The sequence below is a fragment of the Lynx canadensis genome, chromosome B2 (assembly GCF_007474595.2).
Source record: "Lynx canadensis isolate LIC74 chromosome B2, mLynCan4.pri.v2, whole genome shotgun sequence".
In the NCBI taxonomy this organism is placed as follows: Eukaryota; Metazoa; Chordata; class Mammalia; order Carnivora; family Felidae; genus Lynx; species Lynx canadensis.
Window position 1 is genome coordinate 66,996,625 of NC_044307.1, and position 27,469 is coordinate 67,024,093.

The following is a 27,469-nucleotide window of genomic DNA, read 5'->3' on the forward strand; positions in this document are numbered from 1 at the left end:
GGGGGGAAGTTACTAGTAATTCAGCTTACTAATTAGTCCAGACAACTTTATTTTATGCTATTCTGACTTGTAATGTTATTACTCCTTTCTATCCTATTTGCAGTTACCATATTTTATTGTAATCAGTTTCTCCCCATGTGATGCTTTATTTGGACTATGACATACCCTTTTTGTAAAAAATTTTAATGTTTTGTTTTTATTTTTGAGAGAGAGAGACAGAGAGACAGAGTGCAAGTGGGGGAGGGGCAGAGAGAGGGAGACCCAGAATCTGAAGCAGGCTCTAGGCTCTGAGCTGTTAGCACAGAGCCCAACACAGGGCTCGAACTCGTGAACCACAAGATCATGACCTGAGCCGAAGTCAGATGCTTAACAGACTAAGCCACCCAGGCGCCCCTGGATTTTGATATACCTTATCCTATGAAGAAGATGTAGGGCTATAAGTTGGTGGTATTACTTGAAAATATGACAAAGAAGTTATGGATCAGGCAATTTTAACTTTCTGGGGGCACGGTCAATAATCAGAAAATGAAAAAACACAGATGTCACAAAGTATATGACTATGAGGTTTTAAGAGATACTAAAAATACATGGTTGCTACTTTATAAAAATGGTTATTGCTTACAAATCAGTCAGAAAAATTTTATTTCAAGAAAGTATGATGATTAGACAAGATGGGCCTGTGAATTTGGATAATGTTTGAAATTGGTCCAACAAAAGAACGCTTGCATCATGAAGAGAGAGAACATCCATCAGGCATCTGCCACCTTGAAATCTAGTTCAAAGCAAAATCATGCTTGCATAACGAACAGAGCACCCATCAAAACAAACACCAGCTTCTAAAATATGGTTTAAACTTAGGAATGTGGAGTGGGTGTACTTGAAAGAACACAGACTAATTTAGAGAAAAGCAGACCTGAGAATGAATCTCAGTCCTGAATCTCATCGTCTGTGTTTTTGGGGAAGTTACTTAATAGTTTTCATTCTCAGGTTTCTTGGCTCTTAGAATGAGGCAACCACAATGCACCTCACTGGGTTGTGTGTGGATTAAATGAAATACTCTAGGGAAGTTATGGTAAACACTCAGTAGAAGTGAGTTCCTTTCCTGTTCACCCTGGATAAAGTTATACCAATAAGATAGAGTGCCACCATATATGTGTGTAACAAGAGGCAAAGGAGTCACATTAAATTGCTTGTGTGTGTGTGTATGTGTGGGTGGGGGGTCGGGGAAGGCCTCTTGGAGAAAGGACATTTATACTAGTCTTCATCAATGAGTAGGAAGTCACCAGGCATTGAGAGTGAAGGGTAATTGTCTGGAAGCATCATCCATGTGGAATAAGGAAGAGTCAATCTCATCAATTAGCACACGGCAAGAGAAAATAATAACTCCTTGAGGCAGCAGTGAGGAGTGAAAGTGATATGCCCAGAAGGCCAGGTTTCTGTAGAAGCAAGGATGTGTGGGTGGAGGGAAGGCTGGTGAAAATCTTAGAATGCCAGGCATTTATTCATTGTGGAAGGGTTTGGCAGTGGGAAGAAGCAAGGAAGTACTGAGTAGTGAGGGAGAGACTCAGGTGGAAAATTCATGGTTGGGAGCACTGACCCATGCAGATGATGATTTTCCCTAAAGGAAGGGGGGCACTGGACACAGTGAGCACCCTTGGCCCAAGAACTGCATTACAAAAAAATTTCCTATTAGGGTGCCTGACTAGCTCTTGATCTTGGGGTTGTGAGTTCAAGCCCCATGTTTGGCATAGAGATTAAAAAAAAAATAAAAATCTTGAAGGTGACTGGGTGGCTCTGTCGGTTGAGTGTCTGACTTAGTTCACATCATGATCTTGTAATTTGTGAGTTCGAGCCCTACATTGGGCTCGCTGCTGTCAGTGCGGAGCCCCGCTTCAGATCTTCTGTCCTCCTCTCTCTCTGCCCCTCCCTTGCTCACACTTTCTCTGTTTCAAAAATAAACATAAAAAAAAAAATCTTGAACATAAATACAATATATTTTGCCTTTAAAAAGGGTAATATTCAACTAGTCTTACTCTGCCTTATGGGTAATTAATTCCTGATAAATCTTTATGTATTCTTAGCTCCCAAATTAATACCCATTTATGTGAAAACACCAAATTCCACTAAAATGGATTCAGTTACACAACATGACCCAAATGACCCAATGACCCAAGGCCATTTGCCTTCGTTCTATAACATGGTTGCTCTCTACCAGCACACCATACCTTACATTTAATACACAAAGTATATTTGTGAAACTCAGTGCTTGTGTAATTGAGCCCTGAATGTAACCCCTGCAACAGAACAGTAGAGGCAAAAAACAAAAGGAAACACCACTCTCCCCATTAATGAAAACAAAGCATAGAATGAACTGTTACAAGTTAGGAATCACAAGTTCCAATAGAGTGTGACCATGAAGAATGGGGACATCATTTTACTGTGCCGAGGTTCTCTGAGGAATGCAAAACCCAAATGGTCTTCACTGATAATAATGATAATGATAATAATAGTAATAGTAACATTTACTATGTGCCAAACTCTTCTAGGCACTTCCTATTAGCTCATTTAATCCTCACAATAACCCTGTAAGTTAGGTATACTATTTTCCTTGATTTATTGATAAGGAATGCATAGAGAGCTTAGGTAATTGCTGAAGCTCACAGAACAAGTTAGCAGAGCTGGGTTTGGAAGTTAGTTAGGCACTCTGGCTCCAGATCCATGCTCTGTCTTTAAACACAAAGAAATGTCTTAGAAGCCCTAAAACTTGTTTTTCCTGAGTGAACACATTTTTGGTGCAACAGTATTTTGATAACCCACTTAATCAAATATAAGGCACATGTCATTCATACAAAAGTAAACCTTCAACCGGTATAAAGTGTGAGGAATGCATTTTTATGTGTGGGAGGGGAAGCTTTGCTCTTCCTTGCTTAGTTCCCTCCCTTCCTCCTACCTAAATTAAGCAGAAAAATCTATAGACTTCCTATTGTTTATCAGTGTTGGGCCAGCTTTTCCCCATCATTTTGGTGTGCATCTCTGAAATCCACCAGGCTGAGTGAAAGCAGATGCTTAAGAGGCAAACAATAATTGGGTTACTGAAAATTCCATCATATTACATCAACCTGAGTGGTATTAATTCTTAACACTAAAGAAACGTATCTTAATTTTAGCTCTCTTAATAAAGAAACGCTATGTATAATTTAAAACCAAGTCCTCTTACTGATGGTGGAGTAGGGAACTTGTAAATTTGTGATGGATCAAGTAAAAATGATTAAGCATTTTTCAAATACGAATTTCTCAAATATAACACAAATGTGGCTACATGCAACCTTTGGGATGTAACCTCTGTGGCCCTCGGATGTCTATGTATACAATGATGCACCACCAGATGGTAGTTTCTAAGTTCTTTTTACTACTGTAAAATTTTACAACTGATATTTTATCAGCTTTTCTCTTCTTAAAATCATAAGTATACACTTAGGCATAGATAAGGTACAGACATATATATTTTCTCAACTGCAACAGGATATAGTAGTCTCTAGGGAATATCTTGATTATGGCATTTGTTTTGTATTTCCGTAATAGATTATTTTACAGAAGAAAATTATAGAAAGCTAACAGCTATGCTACAGAAAAAGTGCAGTTTACGGAACTAAGTCCAATTTCTAGGTAAAACGTCACTGGTACAGTATTTACACTGAGCCTCCTCTAAAATAAGCTCCCAGCTGCTGGATGGAGCTCTGACGTTGCCACATCTACTGCCACCATCTGGTAATGTTAAAAACAAATAAAAAAGATACCACAGGACTACCCTATTCTTGGTCAGGAAAAGTCAAATTTCTAATTCAACTCTGTTTCTCATGCACACATCTTTGAAACTACAGAATGCCTGCAAACGGATTTGTTCTTTATTTTTAATTACTTTCAAAGAAGTTACATTTAAAAAATATTAAATAGTAATATATTTTAACTTCCCCAAATTCACGGAAGATTCGTTAAGTACTTCTATTTGTTGCAAGGCCTTTGACAAGTTATCTTAGAGCTTTATAGATATCCTATCTTGAGGATAACTAAATTGTTTTCTAACTTAAATCGTGGACTGCTACGATGTAATCGTAGACTACCATACGGAAAAAAAAAAAAATGTGTGCACAAGTTCAAGATATTCGGTGGGTTATGCAAGTTTTCCTCCGTATACACACAACATGTTAACCTCAATCCTGTTTTTCGGTCTCCCCTCTCCGCCCCAGGAGCTACCAGATTACAAGTTGGCGGACAGCAGCTGCGGAAACCTGGCGGTGACAGGGAAGGAGACCTAGCAGTTCCGTCCAACCCTTTGCCCACCCATCTGCAGGCATCTCTCCCAGTTTGCTCTTACACCGGGTCCTCTGCCCGGCCCTTTGCCCATTGATTTGCAGGTTCTCCTCCAATGCATTCTTCCACAGGGTGCCCCGCTTGATGTTATCGAAAACTGCCAGGAGCCCAGCGCCTGCGGCGCCCAGCAGCTCCCGCCCAGACCCTTCAGGGCTGCACCTGCCGAGGCCCCACCCGAGACTTCAGCCCTGCCTGGCCTCAAGGTCCCCGCCAGACCCCAGAGCAGCTTCTGGGCACCTGGGCAGGAGGGGGCTGAGCAGGGCGGGGAATGGATCCCGCTCCTCGAATTCCCTCGCGCCTTGGCTTCCCTTTCTCAAGACCCCTTGAGGGGCAGCAGCTCTGGTCCCATCTGCCAAGGACGAGCATACCCTGGCCACCCCCGCCCTCGGACAGCTTCGCTACTCACCGGCTTCCACCCGCGGGGTGCTCTGCAGCAAGGGCGTCCTATCTGAGCCCTCCTCGCCATCGCTGGAGGCCAGGCCCCGAACCGGGGACCTCATGACGCCTCCGAGGAGCAGGCGTGCGATACCTGCAGAAAGGAGAGCGGCGGCCGGACAGCCGAAGGCCTGGGCCGCGCGGGCACAGCCCCGGGCCTGGCACCGCCCCTCGGCTGCGTTCGTCACCGCGGCACCGCCCACAGCCGGCTGCGCCGCCTCCTCCTCCGCCGCCATCTTAGGTTCGGGCAACTCTGGAGCGGTTGGGCGGGGGAAAGCAGAATTCTGGGAGTTGTGGCCTGGCGGGGCGAGGTCAGTGTTTTCTCGGCCCTGGGGCTCTGGGCTTGTCGGATCGTCGGTGTTCTGAGGAAAACCCCTCTTGCTCTCCCTTGTAAAGTTTAGGGGCTGCTCCTGCGGGAGCCGGATTGAATGGGACCCTTCAGGAGGCAACGACTCGAATCGCGCATAATTAAGGGGGAGGGCTTGGGGCAAATTTAGAAGTGGGTGGTGTGTATTTGACGTTCATTTATCAGTAGTAAATTGCCATGAATATCAGCAATCCTGGTACTATCTACCCGCCCAGCATATTATCCCTAAAGTAGCTTTTGAGGAGGAAAAAACTGAATGGACACATATTGTTCGTTCCTATGAAATAGCTGATTTTGTGGGTCAAAAAAGCCAATGTTGTCAGTTTCACATTCAATTTATAGAATCCTCTAATATGTGTGTGTAATGTCTCCCTAGTTCTAATTCGAATAGCAGCTTCTGGCATTTGCTGACTCTGGGAAAGAGTAAAAGGGACCAGTCTGCCTAGGGGGTGGGGTGGGGAATTGGGGGATGGGGCAGTGGGAGTGGGACGGAGGTGGGCCTGCGGTCCTGACCACAGGTTTCAGTTGAGCTGTTATCGTGAGTAATAAAGTCCTGGAGAAAGGAAAAATAAGATGTGGTAGATGACCTTGGGGAGTTCAGTGTAGTCGGGGAAGACTCACAGACCAGTAAAAACCAGGTCAGGGGCTTGGTGAGATCCATGAGGGACCGAATGGGAGGGTTAACCTTACCCAGCACGGAGGGTGAAGATTTCTGAGGTTCTCTCTCACCTCCAGATCAGTAAATGCCAGGAGAGTTACCAAGTGAAAACAACAAATCAAGCCTTGTTTCTGAGTTACTGAAATGACAATGCAGATTGTAAGCTCTTCAAGGGGGGTAGGGGGTGGGATTCTGGCCTTTTTGGAGTCTTCTACAGCAATGCCACTCAAACTTGACTATGGGTGAAATTACCCCGCAGAGCCTCTTAAAATGCGAATTCGGATCTATCAGCTCTGGTGTGACAGTTAATTTTATGTGTCAACCTGCAGGGTGTTTTGGATGAGGTTAACATTTAAATCAGTGAGCTCTGGCTAAAGCAGATTGCCCTCTATAATGTGAGTTGAATTTATTCAATCTAAGGCCTGAATAGAACAAAAGACCCCACTCCCCAGCCAAGGGGTAGTTGTCCAGCAGACTGCCTTTACACATCATTTGCAACACAGTCTCTCTTGGGTGTCTACGCTGCAGGTTCACACTGCAGATTTGACTTCCCAGCTTTCATAATTGCATGAGCCAATTCCTTATATAACTCTCTCTCTCTCTCTCTCTCTCTCTCTCTCTCTCTCTCTCGGTTCTGTTTCTCTAGGAAACCCTGACTAATACATCTGGAATGGGCCTGAGATTCTGTATTGCTAAGAAGCAATGAATAACAAGTTTATAGAAGACTTGGAATAAGGATTCCAACATATATGAAAAATTTCAAACCAGAAGAGGCCTCCCCCATTTTTAAAAATATGCTTTTTATTTAAGAGTTTTAGGTTTATAGGAAAGTTGCAGAGACAGTACAGTGAGTGCCCTCTACTCTTTACCTGGTTTGACCTCTTAAGATCTTACAATACTTTGATATGTTGGTCACAGCTGATTAGCCAGTATTGATAGGTTATTAAACTGAAGTTCAGGGGCGCCTGGGTGGCGCAGTCGGTTAAGCGTCCGACTTCAGCCAGGTCACGATCTCGCGGTCCGTGAGTTCGAGCCCCGCGTCGGGCTCTGGGCTGATGGCTCGGAGCCTGGAGCCTGTTTCCGATTCTGTGTCTCCCTCTCTCTCTGCCCCTCCCCCGTTCATGCTCTGTCTCTCTCTGTCCCAAAAATAAATAAACGTTGAAAAAAAAAATTAAAAAAAAAAACAAAAAAAACTGAAGTTCATATTTTATTCAGATTCCTTTAGTTTTTACCTAATGTTCTTTTTCTGTCCTAGGATCCCATCCAGGATAACACTTACATTTAGTCACTGTGTCTCCTTAGGCTCCTGTAGACTGATGGTTTCTCAGACTTTCTTTGTTTTTGTTGACCTTGCCAATTTTGTAGAGTACTGGTAGTTTTTGTAGAAAGTCTCTCAATTTGGGTTTGTTTGATGTTTTTCTTGTAATTGGACTGGGGGAAGACTGCAGAGGTAAAGTGCCATTCTCATCCTGTAATTTCAAGGGAATGTGCTGTCAATATAACTTATCACTGATGATTATCACTGGTGATGTTAAGCTTCATCACATGCCTGAGACCATGTTTGTCAGCTTTCCCCCCTGTAAAGTTACTCCTTTTCCCCTCCTCCCTTTCCAACTTTTTTCTTTGGTAGAAGTCAGTAATGCAGCTTACACTTAAGGGATAGGGGAGTTATTCTCTAAGTCTTTGAAGAGCAGAATTCTTTTGTATGGGAGATTTGTGTATTCTCTCATAGTCATTCATTCATTCATTCATTCATTGAAGTATTTATCTATATTACAGGCCCATGGTTATTTATTTTATACTTTGGGTTATAATGCAACACTATGTTACTTATTTTGTTGCTCAAATTGTTCCAAGTTGGTGATTGGAAGATCTTTCAGTTGGTTCCTGTGTCCCTTTTGCATGTCTCCATTGTTGTGTTTTGTTTTTATCTCTACCTTACTTTCTGGTTTAGTAAGATGTTTTAAGGGCTTCTCTGTGGCTGTCAGTTGAGCATCTGACTCTTGATTTTGGCTCAGGTCGTAATCCCAAGGTAGTGGGATCAAGCCCCACGTTGGGCTCTACACTGAGCATGGAGCCTGCTTAAGATTCTCTCTCTCCCTCTGCCCCTCCCCGTCTCTCTCTCTCTCTCTCAAAATAAACAAACAGATTCTAGGCTCAGCCTGTATAGCCTCTGCTCCTGCCATTTCTCCAAAATGAATGATGTTAGAAACCAAGATGGTGCTGGATGTATTTCTTGCTACTGCATTGTCATGGATTCTAAACCCAGAGAAAATACTTTTGTGTTGTTTTATAATGTTCCAGAGAGAAATTTAAAAAAAAAAAAAAAGCATAAGATGGCATCTTTTTTTGCCCTCATTTCTGGCATTTACTTCCTGATTGCTCACTACCATAGAGGATTGTTGTCAATGTTATTTATTTATTTTTTGGTTGGTAATTCCTTGTTTTATCAACACTCTAAACTGATGCTTTGAATAGAAATATAGTGAAAGCTACATATATAATTTAAAATTTTCTAATAGCTACATTAAAACTTAAGAAACAAAAAAGGTGAGATGAATTTTATACTATATATTATTTAACACATTATATCAAATTTTATCAATTCAACATCTAATCAATATAAAACTATTAGTGAGATATGTTACACTCTTTTTCTAGTACTAAATCTTCAATATCTCTGTGTATTTTGCACTTATAGCACATCATCATTAGGATCAGCCATGTTTCAAGCATTCAGTTACCACATGTGGAGCGGGCACCATATTGGACAGAGCAGCTCTAGACCATATGAGGGTTTATTTTTCCCTCATGCCTTTAATTTTTTTTTTTTAAGTTTATTGTGAGAGACAGAGAGTGCGGAGGAGGGGAAGAGAGAGAGGGAGAGAGAGAATCCTAGGCAGTCTCCATGCTGACAGTGGGGCCTGAACTGACAAACCGTGACGTGAAGTCATGACCTGAGCCTACACCAAGAGTTGTATGTCTAACTGACTAAGCCACCCAGGTGCTCCCAGAATAATGTCTTTGGATAGGGAAAACAAAACAAAACAAAAAAGACGTCTGGGCAGAGTGCCAAGTTCAAAAGATTTTAGCTGTTTTCCTCCTCCATAAACTGAAGATAATGGTAGAAACAACCTCATAGGGTTTTTGTAAGGATTAAATAATGTAATGCATATACATCACAGTACATGGTAGGTAGCAAGTCTCAATATATGTTAGCTATTACAATTTTTATTGTTAAGTTTGTTTTGCAAAATGAGCTTACCCATGCTAGGAACTCCCTTTGACTTTCATTATATCTTTTTAAAAATACATATCACATTCTCTCTGGAGTTATGTAGTTAGTAGTTGGCTGTGTAACTGTCTTAGCTCCCTTTTAAGACTTTGGGTTTCCTAGGAGCTGGGACCACATCTTATTTACCTTTGCAGGCTATGCAGCTCCTAGCATCTGTTCTTTCACTGTGCTTATCATGTTTCACAGTGCCTTATTATTTTGGCCTTGGTGAGACTACTAAGGTGAGAATTACAAGTAGATAGAAATATACAGGGAGTAAAAATTTGAATGGAGGACAATATTTGAACCACTAAATTTAGAAATATTAAACCTTATAATAATTTTTGGATGAACAGTGTGGTCCTATAAAATCATCATTTCTTTTTCCTAGCTTTTTCTCTAAAATAAATAATCAGTAATTATCATGATTATTGAATTGTATTGGTAATTGAAATGTTTTATTCAATTTTTTGTTTTGTTCTGTTTTGTTTTGCCAAACTTGACAATCATCTGAGAATTGATTTCTGAGGGTTAATTTTGTCATTTTATGGGTTTGAATCTCTAGGATTTAGTAATTATTTTCTTTAAATTGTATCACATTATTATTTATAAAGAAACTCTTCACCATCTGGAGATCTTTTCCTCATACAGTTATGTGAGTTAAATTCCACTAACCATTTTTTTCTCATATCTTTATAACTTATACAAGGGTATCAACTAAACTTAGTGACTTAGGTATAATTATTTAAGGAGGAATGTTAAAATATTTTTAAAAGATATGATTGATGGAAAAATTTCCATTAAGTCTAAGGTTTCAGGGTGCTTTGGTGGCTGTCGGTTAAGCATCCGACTTTGACTCAGGTCATGATCTCATGGTTCGTGGGTTCGATCCCTGCATTGGGCTCTGTACTGAGAGCTCGGAGCCTGGAACTTGCTTCAGATTTTGTGTTTCCCTCTCTCTCTGCCTCTCCCCTGCTTACACTTTGTCTCTCTCTCCCTTTCTCTCAAAAATAAATAAATAAACACTAAAAAAATTTTTTTTAAAGTCTAAGGTTTCCCTCCACTCTATTCTCTTCTCCATACTTCTCTTTTTCTTTTCTTTCTTTCTTTTTAAAAAATATTTCTCTCTTACATTATCTTTTTGAAATTCTGATTTCAAACTTTATTACAAGGCTATCATAATCAAAATAGTATGGTACTGGCATTAAAAATAGACACAAAGGCCAATAGAACAGACTTGAGAGCTCAGAAATAAACCTTCACCTATATGGTCAACTAATGTTTGACAAGGGAGCCAAGAATAGTCAATGGGGAAAGGATAGTTTCTTTAATAAATGGTGTTGGAAAAGTGGATAACTATATGCAAAAGAATGAAATTGGACCCCTATATTAAACTACTCACAAAATTTAACTTGAAATAAACTAAAGACTTAAATGTGAGACCTGAAACTGTAAAAGATCCCAAAAGATCTCCTTGACATCTGTCATTGCAATGATTTTTTTTTGGACGTGACACCCAAAGCATAAGCAACAAAATAAAAACTTAAATAAGTGGAGCTATATCAAACTAAATGTTCTGCACGGCAGAAGAAACAATCAGCAAAATATAAAGATACCCTACAAAATTGGAGAAAATATTTGCAAACCATCTGTCTGGTAAGGGGTTAATATCCAAATATATATGGAACGTATACAACTCAATAGCAAAACTAAAACCAAGCAATAGTATTAAAAACTAGACAAAGGACTTGTGTAGACATATTTCCAAAGAAGACATGTAAATTGCCAAAAGGTACATGAAAAGATGCTCAACATCACTGATCATCAGGGAAATATGAATCAAAAAACCACAATAAGATATCATCTCACATCTATCAGAATGGCTATTATCAAAAAGACAAGAGATAAGTATTGGTGAGGATTAGAGATAAAAGGGACTTTCACGCACCATTGGTGGTGGGAACATAAACTGGTACAGCTGCTGTGAAAAACAGTATGGAGATTCCTCAAAAAATTAAAAACAGAACTACTATATGATCCAGCAATCTCACTTCTGGGTATATATCAGAAGGAAATGAAAACACTATCTCAAAGAGATATCTGCACCCCTGATGTTCATTGCAGCATTTTTTTTTTTTTTTGCAGCATTATTCACCATAGCCAAGATCTAGAAACAACCTAAGGAGCCATCAACAGAGAAATGGATAAAGAAAATGTGATATGTAACATATATAAAATGGAATATTGAAGTGAGTATGGAATATGAATGTGGAAGAATATGGAATATTATTTAACCATAAAAAGAAAGGAATCTGTCTTTTGTGACAACATGGATGGACCTTGAGGGCATTATATTAAGTGAACTAGGTCACACAGAGAAACACAAATACTGTATGTTTTGCATATATGCAGGATCTAAAAAAGCTGAACTCCTAGAAATAGTACAATGGTGGTTACCAGGGGCTGGGGGCGGTAAGGAAAATGGAGATGTCAGTCAAAGCGTACAAACTCCCAGTTATAACAATAAATTCTAATGTAATGTGTAGCATGGGAGTATAATTAATAATACTGTGTTATATAATTAAAAGTTGTTGGGGCATCTGGCTGGCTCAGTTAGAGGAGTGGGTGATTCTTGATCTCTGGGTTGTGACTTTGAGCCCCATGTTGGGTGTAGAGATTAAATAAATAAATAAACTTTAAAAAAAGTAGGTAAGAGAGTAGATCTTAAATGTAATCACTACAGACATACACACACACAAAGGTAATTATGTGATAGGATAGAAGTGTTAACTATTGTGATACTCATTTTGCAATATATACATGTATCATATCAAAATTGAACACTTTAAACTTATGTATGCTACATGTCAATAATATTTCAATAAGGCTGAAAAAAATTCTTTTGCCTATATCATCTATATGTACCTCAATGTTATCTCTCTAAGATATAAATCTGATTTTTAAAATTTTAAGTTAAAAAAAAGCCTTTCGGTGGTAGCTTATTGCCTAGGTCTTCACATTTTTTGATTGTGTACTCCATCAATAAAAATTATGAATATGCATCCAACACATGTATTTTTCTTTATAACACACACACACACACACACACACACACACTACACTCATCAAACACTCAAAATGTAAAAGGATGAGAAAAGATAAATATAAATAGATGTTGTGATTTTTCCTGGAATAATTTTACATATGCTCTTGGGTGAGTGCACCCAACTTTGAAGACCATTTGTCTCTAGGATAAAATCCAAATTCTTTGGTATACAATGTGAGACCTTTACAAACTGGACCCTGTTTCTAGTCTCATCTACCACTTCCTGCCATCTGCTCTATGCTTTACACATTGGACTACTCACTGAACCTTATACGTACAATGTTTTTCCTTGTGTTATTCCCTCTACCTATTTGCTTCTTTTGTGTATAATGAGTTATTTGTCCTTAGACTAAAATGTCAGCTTTGATTTCTTAACAATCTCTCCCTTTTCCATTTTTTATTATAGCAAATTGTATTAGAGTTATCTAAGACAGTATGATAATATGTGTCATTGCTTAAGAACAGGAACCTTGTCTTACTTATTTTTCATTCCCCGTCCTAAGCAGAGAGAACAGCTTAAGAAATATTTATGAAAAAAATATTTATGGAGCTTCATATTATGTGAGAGGCCCTTTCCTGGTTGCTATGGGAGTCTACAAGATGTATAAACATGGTTTCTGCATTCAAGGAGTTTTTGAGTAAGATGTACCTCGAAGGAAACATTTATCAATTATCGTCCAAGAGAAGTATAAATATTTGTCTAACAATTATGAAAGAGGATGTAGTTTTTATTTATATTTTCTAGAGAGCAAGTGGTATATGATTAATATATTCCAGAAGAAGAGCAATAATATTTTTAGGAAGGAATTTAAAAAATGGATAGTCTGGACATACTTTCCCATATCCTGTTAACTTTAGGCAGCTGTACTGTCAGATGTCCTCAGATAGTGATCAAGACGTAAACAAAATAAGACAGGTAAATATTCCTAGTGCTTTATAACCTAATAATTGGGTAATTCTTGGAACATATCCACAGATGTGGGTATTATTATAAACATTTTTAAAGAGGGGAATGAATGGATGGCAATTGAATGAAGTGATTTGTTCAAGATCAGTGAAAGCCACTATTACAATTCAGAGTTATTGCCTTTTCTGGTATTCAAATCCTAGGACCACCAGTCTCCATAATTGCCTTAATTTTCTACATTTTATATGTTAACTTTCCATCTTAAAACTTTTGGGTACAGTTTCACTTAGTTGTAGAAGTCATTTCAATGATAGGTATATAGTATGTGAAGTTGTCAAATGCTGATTACAAATCACATGACATTTTCTTTATCAATCTTCTTTCATTGCCTTGTTGTAGGGGAGCCAAAAAAGCAGCTTTATTAAAAAAAAAAAAAAGCTATGAGTAATGTTGCCTCTGGGAAAAGCCTGTAAAAAGCTGATATATAACATCTAAATACTTGGAAAGAAGATATGTCATAGTTTTATCTCTTTAACTTCAAGGAAAGTAAACCAAATTTTGCAAATGTTGTGAAATATCAGTGGAGCAGATAGTAAATCAGCTGGCTAAACACACAAGAAGCGCAAGAAACAGAATGACCTTCAGAAATAAGCTAAAAGTGCATGCAAAGCAACTTGAAATTGAATGACTCAGGCAGATTAGAAGATTAAGGTTCAAATCTGTTCTTCTAACTAATATGTGAAGCCACAGCTTTGTTGAGTCAGCCCTTCCTGGTAACCCTTTTGGTCAGAATTCTGTCCACACATACATTCATTCTGAGTAAGGAAAGATATACTGGCTTAGAAAATAACTTGTTATTTTATAACAGAAAACAAAATCTGTGATCAATGGAATATTGATATTAATTAAGTGTGAGGGCATCATGATAACCTGCTATTAGTACAGCAATACCTTATTTTTCCAAAGGATGTATTTCTAAAGTTTTATACAAAGCCAATCATATTTAAGATGACACATGCAAGTTTGCTATTTTTAGAGAGACTATGATTAATCCTTTAGTCGAGGGATAGCTGAATTTTCATTTTTTATGTATTCTATTAATAGGGAACACTTACTGGTTTTTCTCTTCCAGTAATTTAAGTCGGGAAAAGCAGTTATGTTTAGATTATCTTTCTAAATAAGTTCCTTAGGAGTAAAAATTGCAATCTGCAAATCAGTTGGTGAGATGATTCCAGTTCTATCAATAGACCCCTTTTAATGTTGTGGAAACAAACAAACAAACAAACATACAAAAAAAAAATAGCAAATCTAATAACAACAACAAAAAGAAAACTCAATCTGCAGAATGTGATTGATTCAATCCCCAGCCCCAAATAAAAGCCAACAGTAAGACACATAATTAATGAACTATGTAGTGCCATCCTTACATATAAAAGAAAGCACTTAAACCAGGTCTCAGTTTTAACTTACAAGAGGTGACTATAAAATAATGAGATTTTATAAGAGAGAAATTTAAGAATAGGTTCTTAAGACAGTTTTAGGGGAAAGTTTCCAAAGTATTTTGAGGGATAGGAAAACTGGAGAAAAGCTTTTAAATCTGTTAAAATTTACCTTTCCTTTTACATTAATGTGTGTTTATTTGGAAAAAAAATCCCAGTAGCCTCTTGATTTATTGTTACATTATTGCCTGTCATGTAACCAAACTGTTGGCTTAGCTACTGTAATGTCAGCAGTGGCAGACCTCATACAACACTTCCTGGAGGAGGGCATCAGTGAATTGATAAGGAAAAAAGATACAAGGATACAGGGAGTAGAAGGTGAAGCCATGGGAAGGACTTTTGCCTGAAGGAGAAAAGATGATCAGAGTAAGGGCAGAAACTAAGGTTGTTAATTTCTTTTTAAATTTCATTTCATTTTATATTACTTTTTTATTCTATTGTATTGTATTGTAAGCTCTATGTCCAATGTGGAGCTTGAACTCATGACCCTAAGATCAAGAGTCACATGCTCTACTGACTGAGCCAGCCAGGTGCCCCAGGGTTGCTAATGTCTTTTTTTTTTTTTTTTTTAATTTTTTTTTAACGGTTTTATTTATTTTTGAGACAGAGAGAGACAGAGCATGAATGGGGGAAGGGCAGAGAGAGAAGGAGACACAGAATCGGAAGCAGGCTCCAGGCTCTGAGCCATCAGCCCAGAGCCCGACGTGGGGCTCGAACCCACGGACTGTGAGATCGTGACCTGAGCCGAAGTCGGATGCTTAACCGACTGAGCCACCCAGGCGCCCTGCTAATTTCTTAAAACAACCCTGTGCCAACAGTGCTTACAAGTTAGAACCTGTGGTAAAAACACACCTACCACCACTTTGGTCCAATGTATTAGAAAATAGAAGAAACTAATAATAGAAGAAACTAATGTCAGACACCATGGTAACACATATATTATTTAATTTTCAAAGCTTTCGTAGGTTTTGGTAACAATATTCTCATTTTATAGCTAAGGAAACCTGAGCTCAGAGAGAGGAATTTACTTAAGCACAAGGATTAGAATGTGTGTTTGTATTTTTCCAGACCCCATGCCGTCTTCCAGTGGATCATCTATGTAACTTCTCATTCTTAGGGTGCTAAAAATTTGCCTGGCTTAGGTGTTAGTCAGTTTTTTGGCCCATCATCTGAACCCATCATCAATGGGAAGGGTCTGAGGATGGGGTTAATTGTTATGCTAGAGGGTGTAGTGTTAGAACTAAGGAGGCTAGATTCTATCAAGTCCAAGGATTGGGAAAGGGAACCCCAGAGGATTAGAAGGCTGATAGACATGAATATGAAAACAAACAAACAAACAAAGGTAAAAGAACTTTTAAAGACACTTTGTCCTAGAAAGTACCAAGTGGACTGTAAAGGATATTTTTGAAAACAAAGCTCAGTTTTAGTATACACATAGAGAGCTGTAAAAAAGTGGAGCAGGTTTGGACTGGAGTAGGTGCCTGTCCGCTGACCTCATTACTTCTGATAGCTTTAATTGTATCTCAGAGTCATTGTTTTTATTGTGGGCATTTTCTGATAAGTTAAGGAACAGAAATGAACAAATTGAATGCTATGATGCAGGTTTAAGGAAGTTAACGCTTTGATACCTTTGTAAAGCTTGGAAGAAACTTTCAGTGATAGCTTCAGCTGTGTCTCAGGTTTTTTGTTGTTGGCTTTTTTCTGATTACTTAGGCAAGGGAATGTATAAATTGAATGCTGCGATGCAGGTTTAAGGAAAGTCACCTATGTTTGGATTAGTTTGCAAGTACAACATTTGAAAAAGAATACCAGTTACCACCCAATCATTCCCACCCTGTCCGTGTTCATCACTGTGTAGCAGGTGGTCCTATTTGAAAACCTAGACTATGTTCTAATCCAGTCTCCTATGCCCTTTAGTTATGAGGGAAACAGATCAGCACAATCCTTAAAAACATTTTAAAGTACATGCCAAAAATTCTTTTCATTATGAAAAACTTCAAACATGCACAAAAGTAGACAGAATAGAATAATAAACCTCAATTGACTATTTATGTAACTCTGATGATTACCAATATTTTGCCAAATTTGTTTCATCTATCTCCCATTCTACCAACTTGTGTCCCCTGGTCCTCCTTTCCCCCAAAACCATCATTGGACTATTTTATAATGTTTATTTATTTATTTATCTTGGGGAGGGGGGCAGAGAGAGAGAGAGAGAGAGAGGAGAGAGAATCCCAAGCAGGCTCTACACTGTCAGTGCACAGCCTGACATGGAACTCAATCTCACAAACTGTGAGATTATGACCTAAACTGAAATTAAGAGTCAGATGCTTAACTGTTGAGACACCCAAGCACCCCATCATGGGACTATTTTATTATGTATGTATGTATGTATGTATGTATGTATTTATTAAAAAATTTTTTTTAATGTTTATTTGATTTTGAGAAAGAGATAGAGTGTGAGTGGGGAAGGGGTAGAGAGAAAGGGAGACACAGAAGCAGGCTCCAGGCTCTGAGCTGTCAGCACAGGGCTGGATGTGGGGCTCAAACCCATGAACCATGAGATCATGACCTGAGCTGAAGTCAGACACTCAACTGACTGAGCCACCCAGGTGCCCCACCACTGGAGTGTTTTTAAGCAAATTCCAGATATACTTTCATACATTTCAGGTAAGGGCTTAAAAAATAATGATGCCATGATCACACAAAACAAATCGTGCAGTAATTCTTTAATATCATCTATCATTCATCCATATTTAAATTTCCTCAGTTGTCTCAAAGATATCTTTTTATAGCACATTTAGTTAGAATCAAAATCAATAAAATAATTTTAACTGAAATTCATCGATATGTGTATATGTCTCTCTTATTTAGAAAATTAATAGGTTTTATTTATTTTGTTTTTTAATGTTTATTTACTTTTGAGAGGGGGAGCAGAGAGAGAGAGGGAGACACAGAATCCAAAGCAGGCTCCAGGCTCTGAGCTATGAGCAAAGCCTGATGTGGGGCTCGAACTTACAAACCATGAGATCATGACCTGAGCCAAAGTCGGATGCTTAATTGACTGAACCACCCAGGTGCCCGTAGATTTTATTTGTTAGAGCAGTTTTAAGTTTGCAGAAAAATTGAACAAAAGTATAGACAGTTTCCATATTAGCCCCACTCCTCAATCTTGCTCACCCCATCCAGTTTCCCCTATTATTAACATCTTGCACTGGTGCATTTGTTACAATCGATGAACCAATGTATTACTATCAACTGAAGTCCATAGTTTACATTGGGGTTCACTTTTTGTGTTGTACAGTTCTGTGGATTTTGACACATGCATAATGTCATGTATCCACCATTACAGTATCATACAGAATAGTTTCATTGCCCAAAAAAGTCCCCATGCTCCACCTATCTATTCCCCGACCCCTCTTTCCCAACCCCTGGCAGCCAATGGTATTTTATTTTATTTTACCTTTTTTTTTTTTTTTTAGTTTTTTAACCAGTGATCTTTTTACTGTCTCTATAATATTGCATTTTCCTGAGTGACATATAGTTGGAGTCATATAATATGAGGTCTTTACAGGCAAACTTCCTTAAGCATTTAAGATTCCTTTACATCTTTTCTTGGTTTGATAACTCACTTCTTTTTATGGTTGAATACTAATCCATTGTATTGGATGTGTCATAATTCGTTTATTCACCTATTGGAGGACATCTTGGTTGCTTCCAAGCTTTGGCAATTATGAATAAAGCTACTATAAATATGTATTGCAGTAATGAGGCATAGAAGCAGAAGAAGGTTCACCTTCAGCCCAGAAGGCTGACCCTGCAGTTTCATTAAGGATCAAATAGGTACTGGCTGCTATATTTTTAAAGGGTCTCATGACTTCCTGTACATTTCACCGATAGTTAATATCAAGCTGAATTATAAGCGCCAGAGAAATGTTGCAAAAGTAGTTTTATAAATAGAAATTCGAAGAAGACATTTATCATCTAATACTCCCTGCACATCCCCTCCCCCTGAGCACTAAGCATATAACTACCAGCTTCACACAGCAAAAGGACAGCCCTTTCTGCCCACAGGTCCTGTCTCCATGCTACCCAAATAAACTTACTAAGTTGCACTATAACACGTCTCAAGAATTCTTTCTTGACCATTTGTTCCCAACCCCACTTCAGCAGGTTTTTCTGTGGACTTCAGTTTTCAGCTCATTTGGGTAAATACCTGGGAGCACGGTTGTTGGATCATATGGTAATAGTATGTTTAATTTTGTAGGAAACCACTGAGTTGTCTTCTAAAGTGACTACCATTTTGCACTCCCACCAGCAATGAATGGGAGTACCTGTTGCTCCACATCCTCGCCAGCAATTGGTATTGTCATTGTTTTGGAGTTCAGCCATTCTAATAGGTCTGTAGAGGTATCTCATTGTTTTTTAGATTTGCAATCCCCTATTGACATATAATGTTGAACATTCTAAGTCTCTCTTTTTTCCCCCTCTGTAACAGTTCTATACCTGTCTCCTCTTGTCAAGTCATGGCTTTTTGATAGAGATTTTGTATCATCATCTTCATGTTTGAAGAGAACACATACAAAAGATCGTATTGGATGGAAAGGCTTTAAGATTCTACTATATTTTACATATTAACACTGAAATTTAATATTTTTAGGGGCACCTGGGTGGCTCAGTTGGTTAAGAGTCCAACTCTTGATTTTGGCTCAGGTCATGATCTCACAGTTTGTGTGTTCAAGCCCCGTGTCAGGCTCTGTGCTGGCAGCATGGAGCCTGCTTGGGATTCTGTCTCCCTCTCTCTCTCTGCCCCTCACCCACTTGTGCTCTGTTTCTCTTTCTCTCAAAAATAAATAAACATTAAAAAAAATTAAAAAATATTTCATGTAGTGAAAACCATAAAATCTAATGCATATTTTTATCGCTAAACTTCTAATGTCATATATATTTTTTGGGATTGATAAATTGTTATCAAGATGCTTAGTATTTCTATGGAAACTGTCCCTCAGTCTAGGTAAACTTGCTGGTGCTGCTCAGATCAATTCCTACACATAAGGGATCTTTTAAGTTCTTTATCGCATTGCAAATGATAGGAATAGTTCCTTCTGCTGTCTCCTGACCAGGGTTGATGTATATTAATTAACTTATTAACAGTGTAATAATTTGGATCTTGTGTAAGTTCAAAAGGAATACAAAAACAATACCAAAACATCGCACAGAAATATACATGGAACTTCATTGTTGCCTAAGGAAACCCTGCGTTCTTGTAATTGGATCCTTGAGAATGAATGGAATTGCTGGAGATAGTTTCAGCTATCTTGAGGAAACAAAATTGCACTAGCAATTATTTGCTCAAATCTTAGGAAACTTGAAAACTTTTCTGACAGGAGCTGGAGAAAAGTAGGGAAAAATAAATCTTTTCTTTTCTGATAGTTCATTATAAACCCAGTATGTGTAAAACAAACAAACAAACCTGGGTATCCTGAAAGTAGAATTTAGAAGAGCTGTGTCAGTTGGGAAAGCACGTGACTCTTGATCTTGGGGTTGTGAGTGTGAGCCCCATGTTGGGTGTAGAGACTACTTCAAAGACATCTACAAAAAAAAGAGAAAGGGGTGCCTGGGTGGCTCAGTTGGTTAAGCATCCGACTTCATCTCAGGCCATGATCTCATGGTTTGTGGGTTCGAGGCCCTCATGGGGCTGTATGCTGTCAGCCCGCTTTGGATCCTCTGTCTCCCTCTCTCTGCACACCATCCCCCCGCCCCTCGACTTGTTCTCTCACTACCCCCCTTGCGCGTTCTGTCTCAAAAATAAATAAACTTTAAAAAAAAGTTAAAAAAATGCTAGTGCATTTCTTTCTCTTTTCTGTAGTAATCAATGGAACAATAGCTGTTATGGTTTCTAGATATGGCTCTAATTGTAGATTTTTGCTATTCCTCTTTTTTTTTTTTTTTAAGTTGCAGTGGTTTGAAAACAATTTAGAACTGACATGTTTATCATCCATAAAATGGAATTAATACCTGGCTTCAGTTTAATGTCTACTACAGTTTATTGGGTGGTTTCCTGTGCCAGGTTCTTTATCTTTATGGCTCTTCCCAGGTATTATCTCTATTTGACAGACAAGGACCTTGAGGCTTGGAGATGATAAGCAGTTTGCTCATGGACACAGATGGTTAAGTGTTGAGGAAGGATCTGAACCTAGGTACTGCCTTCTCAAATTCACAAGTTTATCTGAAGGTTTAAGTAATATACAAGATGGCAAAATATCCAGAGCAGGGTAGTGTTCCATGAATGCTGATTCCTATCCTCCTAAATTGTGAGAAAGAGAGATACCCTTTCATGTGTATTTTCCTTTCCTCCCTTTTTTGCACTTAAACATGTGAGATCAGTTTTTTACTAAGCATTATCTTAAACTGGGCTCATTTTAATAAATGATTTACAGTCAGCAAGTAGAGAAAAACTTTTATGGCATAAAACCAAAACAAAAAGTAAAAACAAACAAAACTCCAATATATGAAAGGGTAGCACTGATTAATTCCAAATTAGAGACTATCATCATCATGGAGTTTTGGGTTGATGATACTTTTTTTTTTCCTAAATATTTTATTATGCTTCTCCTAACAATAAGGACATTCTCTAACACAACCTCAATACCATTATCACATCTGAAAATGTTATCAATAATTTCATAATATCTTCTAGTGTCCAGTCCAAATTCACTTTTTCCAACTATCTCAAGTGTCTCAGGTGTCTTTTTTTTTATTTTTTATTTTTTAAAATTTACATCCAAATTAGTTAGCATATAGTGCAACAATGATTTCAGGAGTAGATTCCTTACTGCCCCTTACCCATTTAGCCCATCCCCCCTCCCACAACCCCTCCCATAACGCTCAGTTTGTTCTCCATATTTATGAGTCTCTTCTGTTTTGTCCCCCTCCCTGTTTTTATATTATTTTTGTTTCCCTTCCCTTATTTTCATCTGTTTTGTCTCTTAAAGTCCTCATATGAGTGAAGTCATATGATTTTTGTCTTTCTCTGACTGACTAATTTCACTTAGCATAATACCCTCCAGTTCCATTCACGTAGTTGCAAATGGCAAGATTTCATTCTTTTTGATTGCCGAGTAATACTCCATTGTATATATATATACCACATCTTCTTTATCCATTCATCCATCAGTGGACATTTGGGCTCTTTCCATACTTAGGCTATTGTTGATAGTGCTGCTATAAACATGGGGGTGCATGTGTCCTTTCGAAACAGCACACCTGTATCCCTTGGATAAATGCCTAGTAGTGCAATTGCTGGGTCATAGGGTACTTCTATTTTTAGTTTTTTGAGGAACCTCCATACTGTTTTCCAGGGTGACTGCACCAGCTTGCATTCCCAAGGTTGATGATGCTTTTTGAGTGCATATAATCTAGAGGTAAAGCTATGAAAGGGCCATGAATGGTCCCTATTCCAGATGACTTTGCATGAATAGGGCTCCAGATTTAGGCCTGGGCCTGAAATTCCTACTCAGCACTACTCCAGAGTCTGCCTGGTGGCTTGCTGTTCCCTACAGCTGCTATTTCTGGAGAGACCTGAAGTTGGGAGATCATTCAAGTTTATCCTGGGAGTCCCTGGGTTGGTTCAGAGTAACCTCTTTTCATACCACAGGTCTAAATACAATGGAAAATATTTTGGAATAAATAACCTAATCTTACTTACAGGTTTTTTAAGAAGTAACCTAGTCTTACTTACAGTCTCTAAGAAGTATGAGTGAAAGGTATTTTTAGGATGGCTTTTGTTCTAAGGTTGAGCTTGGCATTATTTGAGGTTATCTTCAATTTTTATTGAAGGAAATTGAAATTCTTTTGTCCACCCTGATGTCTACAGTGATGAATATAAGACTACTCAAGATCAGTATGGTAATCCTAAAATCTCTGTGGTCTCATTTTTTGTGTCCTTCATAGCATTCTACAAGGCTGAGCCAATCATCTAACTGTGGCATAAGCTGAGGATACTGATAGTCCATTTCACTGATGTTTAAGCAAGTAACATTGAAACAAATGTTTTATTTTTATTTATTTTTATTTTTTAATGTTGATTTTTGAGAGAGAGAGAGAGAAAGAGAGAGAGAGAGAGAGAGAGAGAGAGAGAGAGAGAGAGAACCAAGGGAGGGTCAGAGAGAGAGGGAGACACAGAATCCTAAGCAGGCTCCAGGCTCTGAGCTGTCAGCACAGAGCCCGACACAGGGCTTGAACTCACAAACCACGAGATCATGACCCGAGCTGAAGTCAGATGCCTAACTGACTGAGCCACCCATGCACCCTGAAACAGTTGTTTTAAGGAAACTCCTAATTATATAACAAGTATAAGAGTTACATTTCTTTATTATTGGAAACATCTTGCCATAATAATTTTATCAATAACTTTATTGCCATGTCACATTGTAACAGGAATGTCTACTTCCCTTTTTTTCCTTATTTTGACCCAGTAAGCGTGGACTCTGAGGCACAGAAAAGGATGAGGTAGATCATGTGGTGACTCTAGTAACATGTTGCATAAACTGCTATGACCACTAGGTGGCAGGCTGATGCAGAATGGCAGCACCCTGGGTCTCTGGAGGTTGTTAAAAGTCTGGCTACTTTTCTGGCCACTGGCATGGTGGTAACCATTTGCAGCAGGCTTTTCCTAGATTCAGAATGAAAGTCAAATGAGTTCTGGCATCTATCACTTTATGGACCTCTAGTCCCAATTACCATCCCTCCTGATTTTTACTGTTAGACCTTAAAATTTTTTTCATGTTTATTTATTTATTTATTTTTGAGAGAGAGAGGGGGAGAGGGAGAGAGAGACAGAGAGGATGTGCCCACCGGGAAGGGGCAGAGAGAGAGAGAGAGAGAGAATCCCAAGCAGGCTCTGCGCTGTCAGTGCAAAGCCCAATGTGAGGCCTGAACCCATGAACCATGAGATCATGACCTCAGCCGAAATCAAGATTTGGATGCTTAACCAACTGATGTACCATCCAGGCACCCTCTGCTTTTAGACCTTTAGGTTGAAAAGAGTAAGAATCCTATTCCAGATAGTAGAGCTGTTTCCTAACTATCCTAATGTGATTTCAGGGCCCCTTACATAGACATCTAGAACTCAGAGGCATTGCTGTAATATTCTGAGCCTTTTATTAAAATTCACATAACCCCGTAATGAAAATGTAAAACACTACAGAATTCAGAAGTGGTGACGAGAATTGTAAAGAAGGGCTTATTAACTACAAGCTCTGGAGAGACACTGCAGCCCTGACAAAATTACCTTTCTTTTCAGTGTTTATGAGATGTCAAAATGTTTCAGTCTAAAGTGGCTTCCAGTCATCCATCCTTGGCTGGGATCCCGTTCTTCTCTTTTCTGCCATACACCTTCCTGCTTAGCAATGGTATTGACTCCCATAGTGGCATTCAGTGTCTCAACTAAGACAGAGCAACTTTTGTCCCCATGTTTCAGATTGGACAAAGTCTATTTTTGGCCTAAACTGATCTGCCTTAAATGATCTCTATGGGAGTGATGTTGTCTGGTTCAGTTACTGCCTGTGATTCTTGAATCTTCTTAGACTCTACTCTCCTTTCCCTCAACTCCTGTGTTTCATGGCCCTATCTCTGGCTCCAGTGCTAACATATACCCCTCAAGAGTGGTAGCTTGTATTCTTGCTCAGAATTCCAACTCTGCCTTGTTCATCCTGTCACCATGTTACTGGCTTGTCTCTACTGCTAGCATCCAAACTTCTTGCCTATACTACTCTTCTATTTCAAGACTCTTGATGCTGTCACCATTGAGTCAATTCAACTCTACTTTTTCCACATCCCTATGGTTACTTGATGGAAAGTAATTAATAGGAAATGCAAGAGACTCTGCAGACAAACTCTTAGAACAAATAAGAGTTCAGCAGGGTTGCTGAATATAAGATTAATACACAAAAATTAATGGTGTTTTTTTTTTAATTTTTTTTAATGTTTATTTACTTTTGAGACAGAGAGAGACACAGCATGAGCAGGGAAGGGGCAGAGAGAGAGGGAGACACAGAATGTGAAGCAGGCTCCAGGCTCTGAGCTGTCAGCACAGAGCCCGATGCGGGGCTCGAACTCACAAACTGTGAGATCATGACCTGAGCCAAAGTCGGACGCTTAACCGACTGAGCCACCCATGCGCCCCTTAATGGTATTTTTTATACCGTCAGTAACCCATTAAACATTGCAATAAAAAATACCGCTTACAATAACATCAAGGACTATGAATCTTTAAAAATTTTTTTTAACATTTATTCATTTTTGAGAGACAGAGACAGAATATGAGTGAGGGAGGGGCAGAGAGAGAGAGAGAGGGAGACACAGAATCTGAAGCAGGCTCCAGGTTTTGAGCTGACAGCACAGAGCCAAACGTGGGGCTTGAACTCACGGACGGTGAGATCATGACCTAAGCTGAAGTCGGACACTTAACTGACTGAGCCACCCAGGCTCCCCTGAATCTTTTTTTTCCCAATGTTTATTTATTTTTCAGAGAGAGAGAGAGAGAGACAGAGGCAGAGACAGAGAGAGACAGAGAGACAGAGCATGAGTGGGAGAGGGGTAGAGAGAGAGGGAGACACAGAATCTGAAGCAGGCTCCAGGCTCTAAGCTGTCAGCACAGAGCCCGATATGGGGCTCGAACTCACATCACAAACCATGAGATCATGACCTGAGCTGAAACCAAGAGTTAGACACTTAACCGACTGAGCCACCCAGGCGCCCCAGGGACTATAAATCTGACAAAGGATATGCAGACCTTTATGGAGAAAAAGCAAAAAATGTTATTGTAAAACATAAAAACATAAATCTAGAGCTATACCATGCTCTAGATGGGATACCATGGATGGGAACATTCAATTTCATAATGGTGTTGATGCTCCTTAAGTTATCTACAGGTTAAATGAAATTCAACTAAAAATGCCACAACACTTTCTGTCATGGAACTAGACAGACTCTAAAGTCAATATGGAGGAGTAATAGTCAAAGAACTGCCAAAAGCAATTCTGAAAAGGAACTAGGGGAGGTGATTTACATATTAGACATTAAAACTTAATATAAAACTATATTAATTAAAGCATATGGTGTCTGGTCCAATGATAGATAAATAGGTCAGTAGAAGAGAAATGAGAGCTTAGAAATAGACTGAAGTATTTGTGGCAGATTGATATAAATATATTAGTTAGAATTTCTTTCTGTGAGAGACAGAATTCTCAAAATGGCAATGGCCTAAACAGGATAGATGTGTATTTCTTTCTCACCTATTAATGCAGAGGAAGTGAGGGAGCAACTTTTTATACCACTTCTTATAACTTTTTATACCACTGTGCATGGCCAAATTTCTTAAACTCAACTAATGGCTCAGGATGGTTCCTCCAGCTCTAGCCAACATGTCTGTATTCCACCAGAAGAAAAGAGGTTTAGGAAGGAAGAAGGTATGTCTCCTCCCTTTGGGGACATTTCCTGAAGTTTGCATACACTACTTCCTCTAACAACTTGTTGGCCAGAACATGGCCACATTCTGCTGTAAGTAAGGCTGGGAAATGTACTTAAGTCTGAATGCCCAGGTTTCCAGTTAAAATTTTTGTTACTATAGAAAGAAATGCAGACAAAATACTGAAGAACTAAAAGTCTGTTCAGGTGGCAATACAAATAAATTAAAGAAAGAATCATTATTTAACCCATTTATTGGGACAGTGGATTCCTATGGAAAAGTAAAATCAGATACCTTCCTCACACTGTATGTAAAGAAAAAATTTTTATGGATTAAAAATCTAGACGTGAAAAAACTTTAAGACTACTTGAAGAAATTATGGGAGAATATCTTTTTGACTTTGCAGTAGGAGGAGATTATTTTTTAACAGAAGGCACAGCCCATGAAATAAAAGTGTGACAAATTTGCCCATACCATAAATACAAATTTCTGTACCACAGAGGAGAGAATAAACAAAAACTAGAGAGACTGAGGGAAATATTTGTAACTTATACATTAGGATAACATTTCAGTCCAGCACACATAAAGCTCCTACAAATCTGTGAGAAAAAGACAACCTAATACAAACGGGAGAAAAGATCTCATGAGGCCATTTATAGAAGATGAAAATTAATATGTGAAGATGTACTCAACCTTACTAGTATGAGTACTGAGTGGAAGGGTATATTCTAAATGACGATGATGGTTGCTTCTGGACAATGTCAAATATCTAGTGAGGGAGAGGAAGAGAATGGAGGAGAGAACAAAGAGGTAGGTGTTGAACTTGTCAGGAGTTGTCACATAATTTTTTAAGTTAAAAAAAGAAAGGAACAAAGCCAAACCACAAAACCCTCTCAGTTGGGTTTTTCTCAACTTTGCCCACTCTTGGACGAGACACACTGTCTATTTATCCATTAGTCCCTGTGTGTACAAAAGAGAGTAGAAGGAACAGTCCTCTCTGCATTGTCCTGGACCCTTGCCATGGCTGAGAAGGTTGACCCACCATTTGTGTAGAAATCCTGTAGCTCCGATTCTCTTTGATGCTATATCTCTATGAAGGGAAATGCAGGCATCTTATCTTGACTTTTGAAGAAGAACCCTGCTCATTTCTTTTCTTTGCTCATGCAAAAGGAGAGCATGCCATGTTCCTTGTCTTCAATAAACTTCTGCTACACTGACTCCTGGGGACATACAGGATACCTGAGTCAATTTGTTTTCTCTCTCTTGGCAGGCCATCCTCCCAGCTAAAGCCCAAGAATTCCTGATGAAGTATCCAGTGATCCTGATCCATGGGTTGTGCCTAGCTAATTTAAAAAGAAAAGGAGGGTCACCTGTGTGGCTCA

At 38.8% G+C, this 27,469-nt stretch overlaps 1 protein-coding gene and 1 long non-coding RNA gene across 4 annotated transcripts in view; one reads left to right on the forward strand and one right to left on the reverse strand.

Annotated features, from left to right (window-relative positions):
- Window positions 1-4,954, reverse strand: part of SLC17A5 (solute carrier family 17 member 5) — a 49,799-nt gene extending 44,845 nt beyond the window's left edge. The window contains exon 1 of one of the 3 annotated variants that reach the window (XM_030315850.2): window positions 4,778-4,954. In XM_030315850.2, coding sequence (XP_030171710.1) covers window positions 4,778-4,871 — 94 coding nt within the window. In that variant the 5' untranslated portion in view covers window positions 4,872-4,954. The remainder of the gene's footprint in view (window positions 1-4,777) is intronic. The other 2 variants (XM_036064404.1, XM_036064405.1) reach the window with 2 other exon arrangements.
- A 99-nt stretch (window positions 4,955-5,053) lies between these two features.
- On the forward strand, window positions 5,054-27,469 carry LOC115513345. Its single transcript, XR_003968668.1, has 3 exons — window positions 5,054-5,117; window positions 11,251-11,354; window positions 27,358-27,469. It is a non-coding gene; the product is annotated as an uncharacterized LOC115513345 (long non-coding RNA).